The following is a 17,796-nucleotide window of genomic DNA, read 5'->3' as shown; positions in this document are numbered from 1 at the left end:
TTACAGCACAGTTGTTCTCCAAACCTTTTTGTGCAGCATGTTTTTGTAGAAACGCATTCCAAAAATTTCCCATGGGTTGCATTTTTCACGAAAAGGTTAGTGCCCTAAGTAACTAATACAACCAAGTACTTGTTTATGTAAGAGATGTGGCCATTCAGAGAACAGTGAAATATTCTGGGGAATGCAAGCCTGTAAGTGAGAGTGTAACTATTAGAGCATGTGCACACTGAGTTTTTGGAGCAAAAACTCTCCAAATGTTTCTCAAAAATTTAAAAACTACTCAAAAATTGAGTTTCTTTATCGCTTCATTAGGGGACACCGGAAACCATGGGTGTGTGCTGCTGCCACTAGGAGGCTGATACCATGCACACACAAATTAGCTCTTCCTCTGCAGTATACAATCCACCAACTGGCACTAAGTTAATCAGTTTAGCTTGGTGTCAGTATGAGGTGGACACTGGTCTTTTACTAGACCAGTATCTACCTCGGTTTCTTGTCGTTTTCCTGTAACGTCTCCGTTTTTTTTCTTTTTCAGGTATATTTTCTCCTTACTTCTGGAGGGATACAGTGTAAGTAGTAATGCTGTACTCCAACATAGAGTCCATGAGTATGGTGTGAACTGCCACCCCATATCCTCATATCTATACGACAGGACCTCAGCTCCGAACACTGGTCCTGGCCCCTCTGCTCCTGCCCGCTCGCCCACCAGAGACTGTCGGTTTCAGGAAGCATGGACGTCCCACAACCCCAAGACGCTCGAACGTCTATTGAAGGTCTTGACATGTTCAGGGGTGGAGAGGTACATCTTTTTCTTTCTCCATCAGGTTCCTTTCCAGAGGTGATGAGGAAAAGATAACGATGAAGAATAAGATGCAGATGAAGATACAAATGGATCAAGAAAAAGTAGAATGGAGCAAGAATGAAGATGGATATGTACACCTTTTTAACCCATACGGCTCTGAGGGTCAGTATAGACCTTTTGGTCTATATGTCTCTTGTGCCTTTTCGATGAAGCAGGATCGATGGGCACAGAGTTATTTTTGCGATAACTTTTGGGCCTCTGCGCCGCCTTCCCCTTTCTCAGTGGCCTCATCCTCTAATTTAGGCCCTGACTTCTGTGCAGCCTAATCTCGGCGGTTAGCTCCACCTCCTCCCGGCCTTATTAGCGGGGTTTTCTGACGTCCGTCACAGGCACGCCCCCTGTGTCTCCCTCAGTGGCTCGGAAGTCCTTTTCACCTGGAGGGCTCTTTTTTTCATCCCTGAGGTCGCCATGTGCCAGCATCTGGATCCGGAAAGTGGACTTTTCTGCAAGCAACACAGGCGAACCTCCTTGAAGCTCCCTGCAGCTTTCCTGGTCATCAGAACTCTGCAAGCCTGGGAGCAGACTTCAGGACCTGCATCTTTACTGTGAGTAAGCTCTGCACTGCAGACTGACACTCTCCTTAGAAAATCCTTTCCTGTCCCCTAACCTCTGGTATTAGTTAGTGGGTCTTTCTTCTATCATGCCTTATCCTAAAGGAGAGCGCTCTCGCCCTTCAGCTTCCTCTACACTTATTAACCACTTTGCTCTTCTTCTAATTGAAGACTCCCTTCAGGTCAGTCTTCTTCCCTCTGTCAGGACCGCTGCAGCCCCCCGCTCCTGCTACCCAAGAGTCCCTTACTGCCCTCGGAGAGAGTGGTTCCCCTATCCCAGTATTGGCTACCTCTCTGTCACAAGCTGTTGCAGACCTTGCTAGGATTTTGCCGACCCTGGTGTCCGTTCTTGACAGGTTGCCTGTTCCTCTTTCCGCAATTGCCGGTAGATCGCAGGACTCATCGGCTATGCTTGCCAACATGGGCTGTAAGAGATCTAGACAGGAGCATCGTTCCAGGTTCTCTTCTCACTCCCTCTCTCACCCTGGCCCCTCCCAGTGGACAGCTTCTTCCTGGTCCTCCTCTCTAGAGTCACCGTCAGAGGTGATCTTCGACGTATTTTCCGAAACCGATTCGGACCTGGATTCTGACCAGTCCTCTAACATGAGAGACCTGGTCCAGGGCCTCATTGTGGCAGTCAACCAGACTTTTAACATGAACGATACCGCTGCGAAACCCGCAGATCAGGCAGTTTCTATTAGACAGTCGCGACCACCTCCCTAAGTGTTTTGCTTGTTATAAAGAAATTGAGGAAGTCCTTTCCAGGGAACGGGAAAACCCAACCAGATGCTTCCAGAAAGGGAAGCGCCCTGGCATCCTATACCCCTTTGCCTCTGAGCTCACTGCAAACTGGACAGCTCCTTCAACTGTGAACTCTCCAGTTTCCTGATTGTTCACCAACACGGTTCTTCCCCTTAAGAATGTAGCATCCCTCAAGGACACTCAGTCGTTTGCCAAATCATCTTTTAAAGCGGCCACTTCTACATTGTGCCCTGCCTTTTCCACCACATGGGTGTCAAAGTCCATAGACGCATGGGCTAAGTAGCTGCGTAATGGCATTCTCTTTGCAGCATGGCTTGAGGAATTTTCAGACTTGGCAGACCAGATCACTTATGCAGAAAAGTATGTGGTATCCGCCTCTGGACACTGCTTCATGTGCTGCTCAAACGTCCAGCAATATAGTGGCCATCTCCCGTACCATTTGGCTTGAGGCTTGGCATGTGGACTAATCTTCAAAGAAGTCCCGTACCAGCTTGCCTTTCCAGGGATCTCATCTATTTGGTTCCAAGCTGGACCAAATTATTAGGAAGGCCACCAGAAGGACGAGTTCTCTCCTTCCTCAAGCCAAACCTTGGCATCCTCCTTTGAAGCTTAAGTTTCGACCCTTTCGCTGTTTCGTCGACGGAAGATTTCTCCTGCCAAGAAAGGCTGCAGTTTCACCAGGATAGGAAAAGGGTTTACTTCAAACCTACACTCTCATGGCATCGCCGCAATGCGCAGGGTAAATCTGCCAAGAACAGACCTCCGAATGATGACTCTCTGACACCCAGGGACTCTCCCAGGCTGGCCGGTCGTCTCCTGTTCTTCAGGGACATCTGCTCGCCTCGGTTGAGGACGCATGGGTCAGAGAAGCTGTATCTTCAGGGTACAAAGTAGATTTCGTTTTGCGGCCCCGAGATTGATTATTCAAATCCCATCCTCAAAGAGATGCCTCTCTAGTTCCAGGGTTTTAAGCTTCTATTGCCTCCCTTTTCAGATCAGGGATCATCGTTCTCATTTCAGGAACGTTTCATAGGATTTTATTTGAACCTCTTCGTAGTGCCGAAGAAAGACAACTCGGTCCAACCCATTCTGGATCTGAAATTAATGAACGAAAGAGTCCATCTTCGACATTTCAAAATAGAGTCCCTTCCTTCAGTAATAGCTTCCATGGAGTCACAGGAGTTCCTGTGCTCTATAAATGTCCAAGACTGCTATCTCCATGTCCCTATTTTCCAAGGACATCAGCAATTTTCTGCGTCTTGCAGTGCAGCAGGACCATTTTCAGTTTGTCGCCCTGCCGTTCGATCTCGCATCCGCTCCCAGGGTCTTCACAAAGATCATGGCAGCAGGATAGCCATTCTATGGATCAGAGAGAGGCCTAGTGCAGATCCCATACCTCAACGATATCCTTATCAAGGCTCCGTCTTTTTACCAGGCCCAGGAAAGTCTGTCTATCACTCTCGAGACCCTGTCTCGACTTGGCTGGTTAGTCAACAGCGTGCCTGCCTTGTCCCTACTTAGCGTCTGATATTCCTAGGCATGCTGTTCAACACCCTTCAAGGGTGTTACCAAGGAGAAGAGGGCAACCCTCCCACAGAGGGGGTTCTCTGTGTGCAGGGTCCTCAAACTCTGTCTTTCTTCTCGGCCACGGCGGTCCTGGGAGGGATGGTGGCAGCGTCTGAGGCGATTCCTTTCACGCAATTCCAGATCGCTTCAGCAAGCCATCCTATCACAGTGGCCAAATCTGTTCTGAACTGGACAGTTCAGAGAGAAATCTCCTCTCTGGTCAGGAGGTTTCTAAGCTGGTGGCAGTCATCCATGCTCATTTTTCAGGGTTGCTTCTTCCTCCACGTTCACTGGCAGGTGGAGACAAAGGACCTCAGTCTTCTCGGATGGGGTGCGGTTTCTCACAACCTGACAGTCCAAGGACATTGATCTCCAGAGGAATCGTTCCTGCCGATCAACATCCTCGAGATAAGAGCTATTCTTCTGTCCCTCCGCCACTGGGCGAAGCTTCTCAGGGAAGTGCCAGTTTTGGTTCAGACAGTGCCACAATGGTGGCCACATGTCAACCACGAAGGAAGAACTCTGAGTTTCTTGGCCATGTCCGAAGTCTCCAAGATCCTCATCTGGGCAGAGTTGAAGGTTCTGGTGATATCTACGGTGCATACTCCCAGCATGGACAATTGAGCTGCTAACTTTCTCAGTCGTGAGAGTTTCTTGGTGGGAGTGTGGTCTCTATGTGAGGACGTCTTCCTTCAGATTTGCCTTCGATGGGGCACTCCGGTGTTCACCTCATGGCATCCCGGTTGAACTGGAAGGTCCCACAGTTCATCTCCAGGTCCCACGATCCTTTTGCGGTGGGTGCCAATGCTCTAGCGATGCCCTGGTCACAGTTTGCTCTTATCTATCTGTTCTCTCCCCCCCCCCCACACTCCTTGCCAGGCTGTAGAAAAAGATCCGGGCACAAGGGGTGCCAGTCATTCTAATTGTATCGGGTTGGCCCAAGAGGTCTTGGTTCGCAGAAATCCTCTATCTTCTTGCAGACGTCCCTTATAGGCTCCCAGAGAAACAAGATCTTCTTTCCCAGAGGCCGATCTTCCAACAGAATTCTCGGTCGCTCAATTTAAAGGCGTGACTGTTGAAACTGCAGTTCTAAGAGCGTCTGGGTTTTCAGAAAGAGTGATTCAGACCATGATCCGGGCTAGGAAGCTGCCATCGTCTCGGGTCTATTATCAAACTTGAAAATCGTTTTTCCGTTGATGTGAGGCTAATCACATCGCAGGGTCAGAATGGTTGTCCCAAATGTAAAGCTGCTAATAGCACAGCCACTGCAGGGTAGATGAGCGTTAGTGACAGCTTGTGCCCACTAGTGAAACGGGGTGCTGAATCTGGTGCACTTACTGGTAAAGGCTAGTGCTCGGTGAGGCAGACTGGGTGCTCAGCGTGGGGGCTGCTGCTGCTGCGTCTACACGTGGAAGCCGCCGATGCCTCGTGCGCTCCGGCCGAGAGCAACGCTGAGGGAGGCGGCGTGATGTGGGGGCAGAGCTAGCATGACGTCACACTGGGGCTAGGATGGGAGCTCGAGAGCGGCATGATACCGACGCGTTTCAAGGGTTAGCTTCCCTCTTCATCAGGGTTGTGCCAATTAGCGTGTGGACCGTCCATTTATACCAGACTGAGCCTGAGTTGAGCGGTCACCTGACCCAGATGCCTGTTTGAGCGCCTTGATTAGTTGTACTACATTGCCATAGTATACCTTCAGAGAAACTAAATGATTGCAGGACCCTAGAATTGACCATTTTTCAACAAGAATGAATTAAAATTCAACCCTATTCTATCCAGATGTTCCTTGTGCATATAAAAAGTAACCTTTATTTAAATAGATATATAAAAAGATATAAAAATATACTGTGTGTGTGTATGTATATATATATATATATATATATATATATATATATATATATATATATATATATATATATATATATATATAATATATGAAAAAATATAGCGATAAAAGTATGCCAGAATCATGTCTTTGTGAATAAGATGCCTGATTTGGCTGCTCGTTTAGTTATGCTCAATATGTTCACAAGCATGCATGGCAGCTGAATGGATACATGATCCTAAAATTTACAATAAACATAAGAGTGTGATTGAGATTAAAGCCACGTAGATAACCACATCTTACCAGAGGATTTATTTATGTTAATAAGATATAGTTTTGTATTATTATAAAAGAGAGATAAAAAAAATATCCATGAGTTGTCTGTATATATAGAACCGTTATTGAAATATTCTGTAAAAAATAAAAATTACTAATTAAATTATACTGTAATATACACTTCTATGTCCAAAAATATTTTTTATTATGTAATAGTTGTTTGGTGTTATTTACACCTTACTTGGCGGATTGCATTCCTCTCAAGAATGCTTGGGCCCTGAGTAAGCCACTTTTTTATATATATATATATATTCGGGAAATTTTATTGCCTGGAAATTTTATTAACAAACTTTATATGATAGATAAAAAATGAATAAAAAGTGGTAGCAGGTAATTATTCATGAATTAAAATATGAAAGTTTTTATAATAATCAAAATGAACCCTGTGTTGTCATGAGGGATTATGTAGAATGATGCCAAAATTAATGGTTTACGTAAAAAAGAAGGTGGAGATTGCAAAAAGGAAGGGAGGGGAGGGGGAGAAAGGGGCTAGAATGCATATAGTTCGATTTCATGATTAAGGCCCCTTGGGGCCAAACTATCCAGAGTATAAATGCACCTTGATTCTACCCGAGACATTGCTTTTAAGGTAGTCTCCCCTTCTAGGGTTTGGCCGGACTATTTGTATACCCAAAAAGGAAACCCCTTTGCACGATCGATTATGAGCATCCAGAAAATGGCGGGAGAGTGGATGTCCCTTATAGCCTTTTTTTATTATCTAGATGCTCCTTAATCCTAACGTGCAGGGGTCTCTTAGTTCTCCCTACATATATTTTGCCACAGGGACATTTCAAAATATAACTGACGCCTGATGTTTGGCACAAAATGCTGTCCCTAATATAAAATGTATTGTTGTTGGGTGTGTCCATGAAGTGCTTGTGTAATTGTCTAGCTGTTGCCGTTCTGATGCAACAAACACACCTCCCACATGATTGAAAACCCAATTAGATTTGACCCGACTGGGCTGGTTGGCTGACGTGGTTAGTATAACTGCGCATTTTCGTCGTGGGTGCCAATAATAGGCCTAAATTTTGGGCCTTAGTGTATATGAACCTCGGTCTTTTAGGGAGCAGATCACCTACACATTTGTCACCTTGTAGGAGTGACCAATGTTTACATATAATTTTATTAAATGCCTTGTAGCCTGCATGGAATTGAGTGATGATGGGTAAATTTTGAATTTGTTCCTGAATGGTAGGTGGGTTATTGGCTGTAGGTTTGTGAATCAAAGAAGATCTTGGCATGGTTTGCACCTCTTGCTCGGTTTTATTAAGTAACTCAAATTGATCGGTTAAATATTGTGTTTCCCTTTGATAATCATTGATGTTAGTGCAGTTACGTCTAATTCGCATATATTGACTTTTTGGGATATTGATCAGCCACGTAGGCAGATGGCAGCTGCTGGTATGGATGTAGCTATTAGAGTCTACCTCTTTGTGATAACTTTTTGTAATTAATTTGCCTTGTTCTACACAAATGCTTAAATCAAGAAAGTTTACATAGGATCTACTGACAGTAGGTGTGAACTCCAGTCCGAAATCATTGGTGTTTAGACCAGAAATAAATAGATGAAGGTCAGATAGTGGGCCATCCCAAATGAACAGGATATCATCTATGAATCGGCGCCATAATTTTATATTCTTGTGTAAGGTGCCATTATTATAGATGTTTTCATGTTCCCACATGCCTACATAGATGTTTGCGAAACTGGGCACGAATCGCGTGTCCATCGCAGTGCCGTGGGTTTGAATATAGAACTGGTTTTCGTAAGTAAAATAGTTGTTTCATAAAAAATTCAATGCTGTCAATGATAAATTGAATCTGTGAAGGTTTGTATATTTTTAAAGCGTCAAGAAAGGCCTTTAAGAGGGTCAATGACCGTATATAACGATTTTATATCCAGAGTTGCTAAGATGAAATTATCATTCCACTCCAGAGGTTCTGCAGTGAGACAACTCACTGCAGAGTGTGAGTTGTCTTTCAAATAGGCTGGTTGCAGGGTCATACATTTTTGAAGATGATTATCCACGTATTTGGATAGGTTAGCTGTCAGGCAATTAATGCCAGATATGATAGGCCTGCCTGGTGGGTTTTCTGCATCGCATCGGCGGCTTCCACGTGTAGATGCAGCAGCAGCCCCAACGTTGAGCACCCAGTCTGCCTCACCGAGCAATAGCCTTTGCAAGTAAGTGCACCAGATCCAGCACCCCGTTTCACTAGCGGGCACAAGCTGTCACTAACGCTCATCTACCCTGCAGTGCCTGTGCTATTAGCAACTTTACATTTGGGACAACCATTCTGACCCTGCCTGTTTAATCTAGTCTGCAGTAAGTTCAGTATCCATGTGTCATCCTAGTATTTATATACCCCTCTTTTTTCTGTTTTATTTCAAGTTTATTTTAATCATTATACTCTTGCATTAGAATTTAAAGTGCAAGCACTCCAAATCTGCCGCCTCAGCAACGGCTGTATTTACAGCAGGATCTTATATTGTTTTGGCATACTCAAGTGAGTAATATAAGTCTAGCCCATCTTTTTATAACTATACAAACAAGCTTATCTCTATTTAACCCTATATTATCTATCCAGCAGCTTTTGCATCAAAACAGGGTTACATACAGCTGTGACAGTGTGAATAATCTCGGATACCGTTATACATCTCTAACCACGAGATCCTTCACACATTATCAAGTGAGTAACCGGTAACCGGATTTTTACATTTCCCAGTATAGCGCGGTGTATTTCTTTATTTATCAGCTCTAGCTTCTTTTAACAGGCACCGGCACAGAGCCTGTTTTCCACCAGCTGCATCTGGGAATATTGGACCTTTTTCCTCTCTAAGTAGACTGGCGCTAGTGTGTTAACCATAAACCAATTAATCACATCGCGCCTGTCTTTTTTTCTCTTTGCTATATTCTTGCCTTTCTTCAGGCGTGGTACTTGACTCAGGCCTTTCCCTCAGTTCTCTAAAGGGCCAAGTGTCAATGCTTTCTGTTCTTTTCCAAAAGAACTTAAGTTCTGACCTGAGAACAGGAGAATTTCTAAAGGGAGTTGCCCACGGAGCCCCTCTGTACCAGAGACCGGTTGATCTCTGGGACCTCAATTTGGTTTTGGAGGCCGTCAGGAGTTCTCCTTTTGATGCGCTTTGAGAAGTCTCTTTGACTGTTCTTTCTTGGAAGGTGGTGTTTCTTGTGGCGATCACTTCTATTAGGTGTGCCTCGGAGTTGGCGGCCCTTTCCTGTGGGGCCCTCCCCCTTCCTGGTTCTCCAAGGTGGTTTTGTGACCAATACCTTCCTTCCAAAGATAGTATCTGCCTTTCATCTGAGTGAGGATATTGTCCTCCCTTCCTTTTACCCGGCTCCGACTCTAGCGGAAGACTAACTTTTTTGTCATTCCCAAGGATGCGCGTAAAGGCCTCCAAGGCTACAATTGCTCGCTGGATCCAGATGACAATGTTGGAGGCGTACCAGGTCAAGAGCAGAGCATCTCCCCCAGGGTTTAAAGGGCACTCTACCTGGGCACTGGGTGCCTCCTGGGCAGTATGCCATAGGTCTTCCATTTTACAACTCTGCAATTCAGCATTCTGGTTTTCCATCCACACATTCGACAAATTTTACAGAGTCCATACCTACACTTCAGCAGATGCCAGCCTAGGTAGAAGGATCTTGCAGACAGCAGTGGTTAGTTCTCCGACGTGAACAGAGTTTGTGCTGTTCCCTCCCCAGGGACTGCTTTGGGACGTCCCATGGTTTCCTGTGTCCACCAATGAAGCGATGGATAAAACAGGATTTTTGGATACTCTCAATAAATTGTTTCTCGTAGCCTTCTTTAGGGGACATAGCACATTCTCAAGTTTATAACATCTTTATTAATTTTTAGATTGTTTGAAATTGTATGTTTTGTTTCTCTTTTACATGTTGCCTCTCCTGCTTTCTCACTAACTGCCAGTTGGGGTGTATACTGCTGAGGAGGAGTTAATTTTTTTTTGTGCATAGTGTCAGCCTCCTAGTAGCAGCTGCATAAACTCATGGCTTCCTGTATTCCCCAATGAAGGCCCTGAGAAACAGATTTTATGGTGAGTAACCAAAAATCCTTTTTCCCCTGGAACATGCTCCAGATTTTTAAATCTGACTTGTGCTAATTTCATGCTTTGCGCAGTGCATTGGATAAAATACACTGCAAAGTCCACTTGTGGAAGGGAACGTGAACTATATGTAGTGGACATCATGCCTTGAAATGCAAATAACTACACAATCTATATTATTCTGAGTAATGAATGATTCTTATTTTTTTTTCAGTTTCATAAAAGCTGGGACTGAATTGACATGGGAATACAACTATGATATTGGAAATGTTCCAGAAACGGAGATTTCTTGTCTATGTGGACATAAAAAGTGCAAAAATAAAATAATATAGAATATTTCTACATATCTCAAAGTAGCAAGAACTAGAAATGTAATTCTTGATTTTTACATTTTTGTATGTTATGAACTATGCTTTTGTTTTTTTTTCTTTAACGGTGATAAGAAATTTGGTTAATTTATTGTATTCAAAACTGTACTTTAAGTTTCATGTACATTGTTTTAGTACATTTATTACTTTTGATAAAATTCAGATTCTTATTGTATACGAAGTTGAACTGTTTACATTACTTTTTAATTTCTTTACCCCTGAAGGTGGTTTGCACGTTAATGACCAGTCCAATTTTTACAATTCTGACCACTGTTACTTTACGGGGTAATAACTCTGGAACACTTCAACGGATCCCGGTGATTCTGAGATTTTCTCGTGACATGTTGTACTTTATGATAGTGGTAAAATTTCTTCGATATGGCTTGTGTTTATTTGTGAAAAAATTTGGAAACTTTCGCAATTTTCAAACTTTGAATTTTCATGCCGTTAAATCACAGAGATGTGTCAAACAAAATAGTTCAACATTTCTCACATGTCTACTTTACATCAGCGCAATTTTGGAACCAAAGTATTTTATAAGGGTTAAAAGTTGACCAACAATTTTTAATTTTTCCAACAAAATTTACAAAACCATTTTTTTACGGACCACATTACATTTGCAGTCACTTTGAGGAGTCTATAAGAAAATACCCCAAAGTGATAACATTCTAAGGCTAGTTTCACACTAGCACTTTTGAGCGCTGCGCACGGCCGCCGCTAAGCCCCGCCCCCTGTCGCGCCTCCGCCGGTAGCTCCGCCTACCGGCGCATGACGCTGCATGCGCCCTGCGTCCCCTATCTTTATCACTGGGGGCGCAGGCCGTGCGCAGTATGCGTTAGGCGGCGCATGCGCCTTTTTGACGGTGCATCGGCGCAACCAAACTCCGCCAAACGCATACTGCGCACGGCCTGCGCCCCCAGTGATAAAGATAGGGGACGCAGGGCGCATGCAGCGTCATGCGCCGGTAGGCGGAGCTACCGGCGGAGGCGCTGCAGGGGGCGAGGCTTAGCGGCGGCCGTGCGCAGGCCGTCGCTGCGCTCAAAAACGCTAGTGTGAAACTAGCCTAAAAACTGTTCCCCTCAAGGTACTCAAAACCACACTCAAGAAGTTTATTAACCCTTCAGATGCTTCACAGGAATTTTGGGAATGTGGGAAAAAATGAACATTTAACTTTTCACAAAAATTACTTCAAATCCAATTTTTTTTTTTATTTTGGCAAGGGTAACAGAAAAAAAAATGGACCCCAAAATTTGTTGTGTAATTTCTCCTGAGCTTGCCGATACCCCATATGAGGGAGAAAACCACTGTTTGGGTGCACAGCAGAGCTCGGAAAAGGAGAGCCATTTGACCTTTTTGAATGCAAAATTTGCGGGAACAATTGTTGGACTCTGTGTCGCATTTGGAGAGCCTCTGATGTGCCTAAACAGTGAAAATCCCCCAGAAATGACACTATTTTGGACCCCTCAGGGAACTGATCTAGATGTGTGGTGAGCACACTGAACACTCAAGTGCTTCACAAAAGTTTATAATGTTGAGCCGTGAAAATAAAAAAGTATCTAATTTTCCCCACAAAATTGTTAATTTAGCTCTAAATTTTGCATTTTCATAAGGGTAACAGGAGAAATTGCACCATACAATTTGTAGTTCAATTTTTCCTGAGTGCGCCAATACCCCATATGTGGGAGAATACTACTTTTGTGGCACAGTGCAGAGCTCAGAAGGGAAGAGGTGCAATATTGGAATTCAGATTTTGTTGTAATGGTTTGAGGGTGCCATGTCGCATTGGCAGAGCCCCTGAGGTTCCAGATCATCAGAAATCCCCTATATATGAACTCATTTTACAAACTACACTCCCCAATGAATTCCTATTGTAATAATTATAATGGAGAACTCGAGAGTCTTTTTGCATGGAGCAAGACACTACAGAACACAGTTTGTAGGTGAAAAAGTCTATATTGTAAACACACGGTGCTTCAAACAAGTGCAGAGAAAACTCAAGTCCATAACACTTCGAGTGACTACTGAATGAAAACATAACAAGTCTGTTGGAAACCTCAGAGAGAAATGCAGTCGGCAGAATAGTCTGTGAAGCGCAGTTTATACTTGAGGATGCTGAACTAGTCCGTGTCTAGTCCATACACGGATAAGCAAGTCCAATAATGTATTGGATTATCCAGGGAGGCCTGGGTAGGAAGTCTCAGATTAAGCAGAGCAGTCCCGAGCTTTGCAGCTTATTAATCGAAAGGCAGAGCCTGAGCAGCAACCAGCTTACGTGTTCAGCAAATGCAGGTGAAGGTCAGAGGAACTGAGGAATCAGCACGAGCAGACAGGAGCAGAACGAACACTGCAACAGATGAATATAGCAGGATCTCAGAGAGAGCCAGGAGCAGAATATCTACACAGGTTTTTAACATGTGTGTTGTGTTTTCCAATAAAGCATTTTTCAACGGTTATTATGTGTTATCAGATTTAATTGGTGTGCAGGCCATTTTTTGCTTGGTCTTTTTTCTCTTACTATTCCTGATCCAAGGCTACATTCACACACGGCGTTTTTCCTGCGTTTTTCAGTTGCAAAAGCAGATCAGCTTTTTAAAAAACCGCATCACCTGAAAGGTTTTTGAGCTCATAGATAATGTTTTCAATAGAGCAGATTTCTAATCTGCTTTTGCTATCTATCCATATCTTTCTATCTATATCTTATCTGTACCAAAAAGAATGAAAGCCGGATAGCACACAGACTAACACTCCTTTTTTTTTTTTTTTTTTTTTTAAGCACCAGTCAGGTACACCTCATAGCTGCCCAAAAGGACGCCCAGGACAGGCATTGCTCGTCTTCAGTAAAACATCAACATAAATTGATAGTTGGAATAAATAGACTGCATTCATCACCACATCTTCTTAAGGTGCAGGCTTTATTTTCAAGTGTAGGGGTGTGCAGTATGAGGTTCTGCAGCAGCTGAGGTGTGCAGTATGAAATTCTGCGGAACAGTATGAGATTCTGCCCCCCCCAGGTTTGATCCTGGCTACGCCCATAGTGTGAATGTAGCCTGAGGATCTAGACTTTATCTTAGCCGAGATAAGTCATAGTGTGTGTATGTGTGTGTGTGCATATATATATATATATATATATATATATATATATATATATAATACACACATGCAGTATATATACACATACAGTATATATGTACTGTGTATGTATGTATATGTATATACATATAATACAGACCAAAAGTTTGAACACACCTCAATAAAAGCGTTTTCTTTATTTTCATGACTATGAAAATTGTAGATTCACTCTGAAGGTGTCAAAACTATGAATTAACACCTGTGGAATTATATAATTAACAAAAACCCATGAAACAACTGAAAATATGTCTTATATTCTAGGTTCTTCAAAGTAGCCACCTTTTGCTTTGATTTCTGCTTTGCACACTCTTGGCATTCTCTTGATGAGCTTCAAGAGGTATTCACCGAATATGGTTTTCACTTCACAGGTGTGCCCTGTCAGGTTTAATAAGTGGGATTTCTTGCCTTATATGTGAAGTTGGGACCATCAGTTGTGTTGTGCAGAAGTCTGGTGGATACACAGGTGATAGCCCTACTGAATAGACTGTTAGCTGCTTTTTTCTTGCCATAATACAAATTCTGAATAAAGAAAAACGAGTGGCCATCATTACTTTTAAGAAATGAAAGTCAGTCCGAAAAATTGGGAAAACTTTGAAAATGTCCCCAAGTGCAGTGGCAAAATCATCAAGCGCTACAAAGAAACTGGCTCACATGAGGACCGCCCCAGGAAACGAAGACCAAGAGTCACCTCTGCTGCGGAGGATAAGTTCATCCGAGTCACCAGCCTCAGAAATCGTAGGTTAACAGCAGCTCAGATTAGAGACCAGGTCAATGCTACACAGAGTTCTAGCAGCAGACACATCTCTACAACTGTTAAGAGGAGACTTTGTGCAGCAGGCGTTCATGTAAAATAGCTGCTAGGAAACTACTGCTAAGGACAGGCAACAAGCAGAAGAGACTTGTTTGGGCTAAAGAAAACAAGGAATGGACATTAGACCAGTGGAAATCTGCTTTGGTCTGATGAGTCCAAATTTGAGATCTTTGGTTCCAACCACCATGTGTTTGTGCGACGCAGAAAAGGTTAACGGATGGACTCTACATGCCTGGTTCCCACCGTGAAGCATGGAGGAAGTGAGATGGTGTAGGGGTGCTTTGCTGGTGACACTGTTGGGGATTTATTCAAAATTGAAGACATACTGAACCAGGCATGGCTACCACAGCATCTTGCAGCGGCATGCTATTCCATCCGATTTGTGTTTAGTTGGACCATCATTTATTTTTCAACAGGACAATGACCTCAAACACCTCCAGGCTGTGTAAGGGCTATTTGACCAAGAAGGAAAGTGATGGGGTGCTACACCAGATGGCCTCCACAGTCACCAGACCTGAACCCTATCAAGATGGTTTGGGGTGAGCTGGACCGCAGAGTGAAGGCAAAAGGGCCAACAAGTACTAAGCATCTCTGGGAACTCCTTCAAGACTGTTGGAAGACCATTTCCGGTGACTACCTCTTGAAGCTCATCAAGAGTGTGCAAAGCAGTAATCAAAGCAAAAGGTGGCTACTTTGAAGAACCTAGAATATAAGACCTATTCAGTTGTTTCACACTTTTTTGTTAATTATATAATTCCACATGTGTTAATTCATAATTTTGATGCCTTCAGAGTGAATCTACAATTCAATTTTCATAGTCATGAAAATAAAGAAAACTCTTTGAATGAGAAGGTGTGTCCAAACTTTGGTCTGTACCGTATGTATGTAATCGATATTATATAGTGTATTACATATTTACAATTTATTAGTTTTTTGTGTTCTAAAGTTGTATTCCAATAAATAGATATTATGTTCTATCTAAATATCTTGATTATTGGATCATAGAAATGATTAAATGTCTGATGTTCACATTGTACTCCAATACATTTTTCACTTAAATATAAGCAATATATGTGGGAGTCGGAGTCTGTGTAAGGGAAATTGAGGAGTCGGAGTCGCAGGTTTGGCTTACCGACTCCACAGCCCTGGCAGCTAGGAAACCACCAGGAACAGTACGCAGGCAGAATACTCTAGCACAGGCTAGAGTATGGGGTGGAGTTATAAGACAGGAAGACAAGGGGCAAATGTAACAAGACGCCTTATTGAAAAAGGGCTAAAATGCCCAAAAAGTAATAAAAAATATTCAAGTCCTGACACCTATAAGGGTACAGTGATCATACTGACACCACATGTGCCTCACAGAATTTTATACCATTGAGCGGTGAAGAAAGAATAAATTACATTTTTACCACTAAAATGTTTTTAAGCCCCAAGTTTTTAATTTTCTAAGGGCTAGTAGGAAATTCTCTATCACTTCATTGGAGGGCACAGGAACCATAGGTGTATGCTGTTGCCACTAAGAGGCTGACACTATGCACATAAAAAAAAAGTTAGCTCCTCTGCAGTATACACCTCACGGACTGGTACAAAGTTTTAGCTTAGTGTGAGTAGGAGATGGTCACAGGTCTTTCATTAGACCCATATCTACCTCAGCGTGCGTCGTTACTTTTCAGGTCCCCGGAGGGATACAGTGTGAACAGTCAGTACTGTACTCCCACGAAGAGACTGAGTACGGTGTGTACTGCCACCCCCTATCCTCATATATCTGGCTGGCAGAACCACAGCACCTAACAAGCATTTTCAGGTGATCCAGACCCAGTCCTGCCTCAGTCTCCCCACTCGCCCATTAGAGCTTGTCGGTTGAAGGAGACGCGGGCGTCACGCAACACCGGTTTTTCGGATGTTGGATCTTCACGGAGTGGAGGTAATTTCTCTTTCCCCTCTCCCCTCCAGGACAAGTAAAGAAGATAGAACAGAGAGCATTAAAAAAAAAACCCTTGCCTTTATTTCAATAGGGGTATTTCCCCTTTAATCCCCCTTTTTACAGTCACAATTTTGGATCTGTGGATGAGATGCAGCAGGTGGAGCAGCAGCCATTGCATCAGAACATACCTGGCTCGGTGTTCTGCCCGCAGCTGAGCAACTTTGGCGGTGTTTTCCCGACCTTTGCGCTGCTCCCCCGTGCTCCAGCTGTCACCAGCGCTAATCTATGTCCTGGCTTCAAGCCGAACCTAGCTATGGCATTGGCTCCACCCCCTTCTTGTTCTTCGGGCATCAATTCGGCTGTATCCTTCCGGCCTGTGGCTAGCTCGGCCCACTTGGCCTCATGTCTTCGCCCGAGCCAGCGCCATCCTACTACTCCAGGACCCGGCGCTTGGCTCCGCCCCCTCCTCCCTGCTCTTCGGAAGTTTGTTCTCTCGCCTGTCTCCTGGGCTGTTTATGCTGGCCTGTGGCTAGCTCTGCCCCTTCGGCCTCACTTCCTACCGGAGCCAGTACCATCTTGCTGCTCCAAAACCCAGCGCTTAGCCCCGCCCCCTTCTCTTCCGGTTTCTAGCGTGGGCTTGGCACACCTGCAGTGCGCGTTATTTGCCTCATGGACCTGACCATCCTGCGATTGCAAGTTTTCTCACGGCTGGATCCTGTTGGTCCCTTTCCTTACAGCCTGGATCGAATACCTCACGGGGGACACGAGCTCTGACGTTCTTCACATACTTTAAGTAGCTGCTCTGCAGCCTGACACACTCCTCTGCATCTTTTCTGTCCCCTAACCTTCTGGAATCAGTTAGTGGGTCTGCTCATCATGCCTAAGCATAAAGGAGAGCCTGTTCATCCCTCTGCTTCCTCTTCCTCCATTACTCTGGTCAGATACTTCTCGTGCTCTTTGTGCAAAACCAAACTTCCCTCAGGTCAGTCCACTCCCCTCTGTCAGGACTGCAGCAACCCTTGTACCCACTTAGACAAGATGAAAACACAAACGCAGGCAGAAAAATAGACAGCAAATGATGGGGCCCACACTGACTAGACAGGAAAGGAAAGACACTGTCTGCAATCACGCAAAAAACAGTGCAAAAGGTCCAACACGTCTGATGCACAAAAACACTGAACTCGCACGACTTCGCCCCCACTATATCAGCACTCTGGTATAGTCTGAAAGCAAAGCAACAAGAGACCAATATAACGGGACAAAACAAACTGGCACAAGCAGTAACATATGGGTGGTGATTCAGCACAGCCCCAGCAGAAGCTAGCTGACCCGCACAAAGCAGAGATAAGACAAAACCAGATCAAATGCAAACAATAGCAAATGAACCACTTAGCTGAACCATGCAGCAGCAGAGCAGGAGACCTCAGAAGGCAAAGGAAGAAAATCAGCAGGGATAGAGGGAGTCGGCTGTCTTAAATCCCAATCAGAAACCCCAGATCTCCAATCGTCATCCTCATTATCAGGTGGCAAGCCTCTGTCAATCTGATCAGCTCCACTACCTCCAGTAACCAGCAGAGG

At 44.1% G+C, this 17,796-nt stretch overlaps 1 protein-coding gene across 8 annotated transcripts in view; it reads left to right on the top strand.

Moving 5' to 3' along the window:
• The window catches only part of SETDB2 (SET domain bifurcated histone lysine methyltransferase 2), a 103,322-nt gene extending 92,586 nt beyond the window's left edge, over positions 1 to 10,736 (top strand). For 6 of the 8 annotated variants that reach the window (XM_073546099.1, XM_073546092.1, XM_073546095.1 and 3 more), the window contains 5 exons: positions 7 to 95; positions 536 to 569; positions 653 to 799; positions 1,265 to 1,407; positions 10,201 to 10,736. In XM_073546099.1, the coding sequence (XP_073402200.1) occupies positions 7 to 95; positions 536 to 569; positions 653 to 799; positions 1,265 to 1,407; positions 10,201 to 10,318 (531 nt within the window). In that variant the 3' untranslated portion in view covers positions 10,319 to 10,736. Of the gene's footprint in view, positions 1 to 6; positions 96 to 535; positions 570 to 652; positions 800 to 1,264; positions 1,408 to 9,850; positions 9,978 to 10,200 lie in introns of all 8 variants that reach the window. The other 2 variants (XR_012220387.1, XM_073546098.1) reach the window with 2 other exon arrangements.
• The last annotated feature ends 7,060 nt before the right edge of the window (positions 10,737 to 17,796 follow it).

Source organism: Dendrobates tinctorius, unplaced genomic scaffold (assembly GCF_039654945.1).
Source record: "Dendrobates tinctorius isolate UK_male_01 unplaced genomic scaffold, ASM3965494v1 ptg000145l, whole genome shotgun sequence".
In the NCBI taxonomy this organism is placed as follows: Eukaryota; Metazoa; Chordata; class Amphibia; order Anura; family Dendrobatidae; genus Dendrobates; species Dendrobates tinctorius.
Note: the sequence above shows the minus strand (reverse complement) of the source record. Positions and strands in the feature narration are given on the sequence as shown.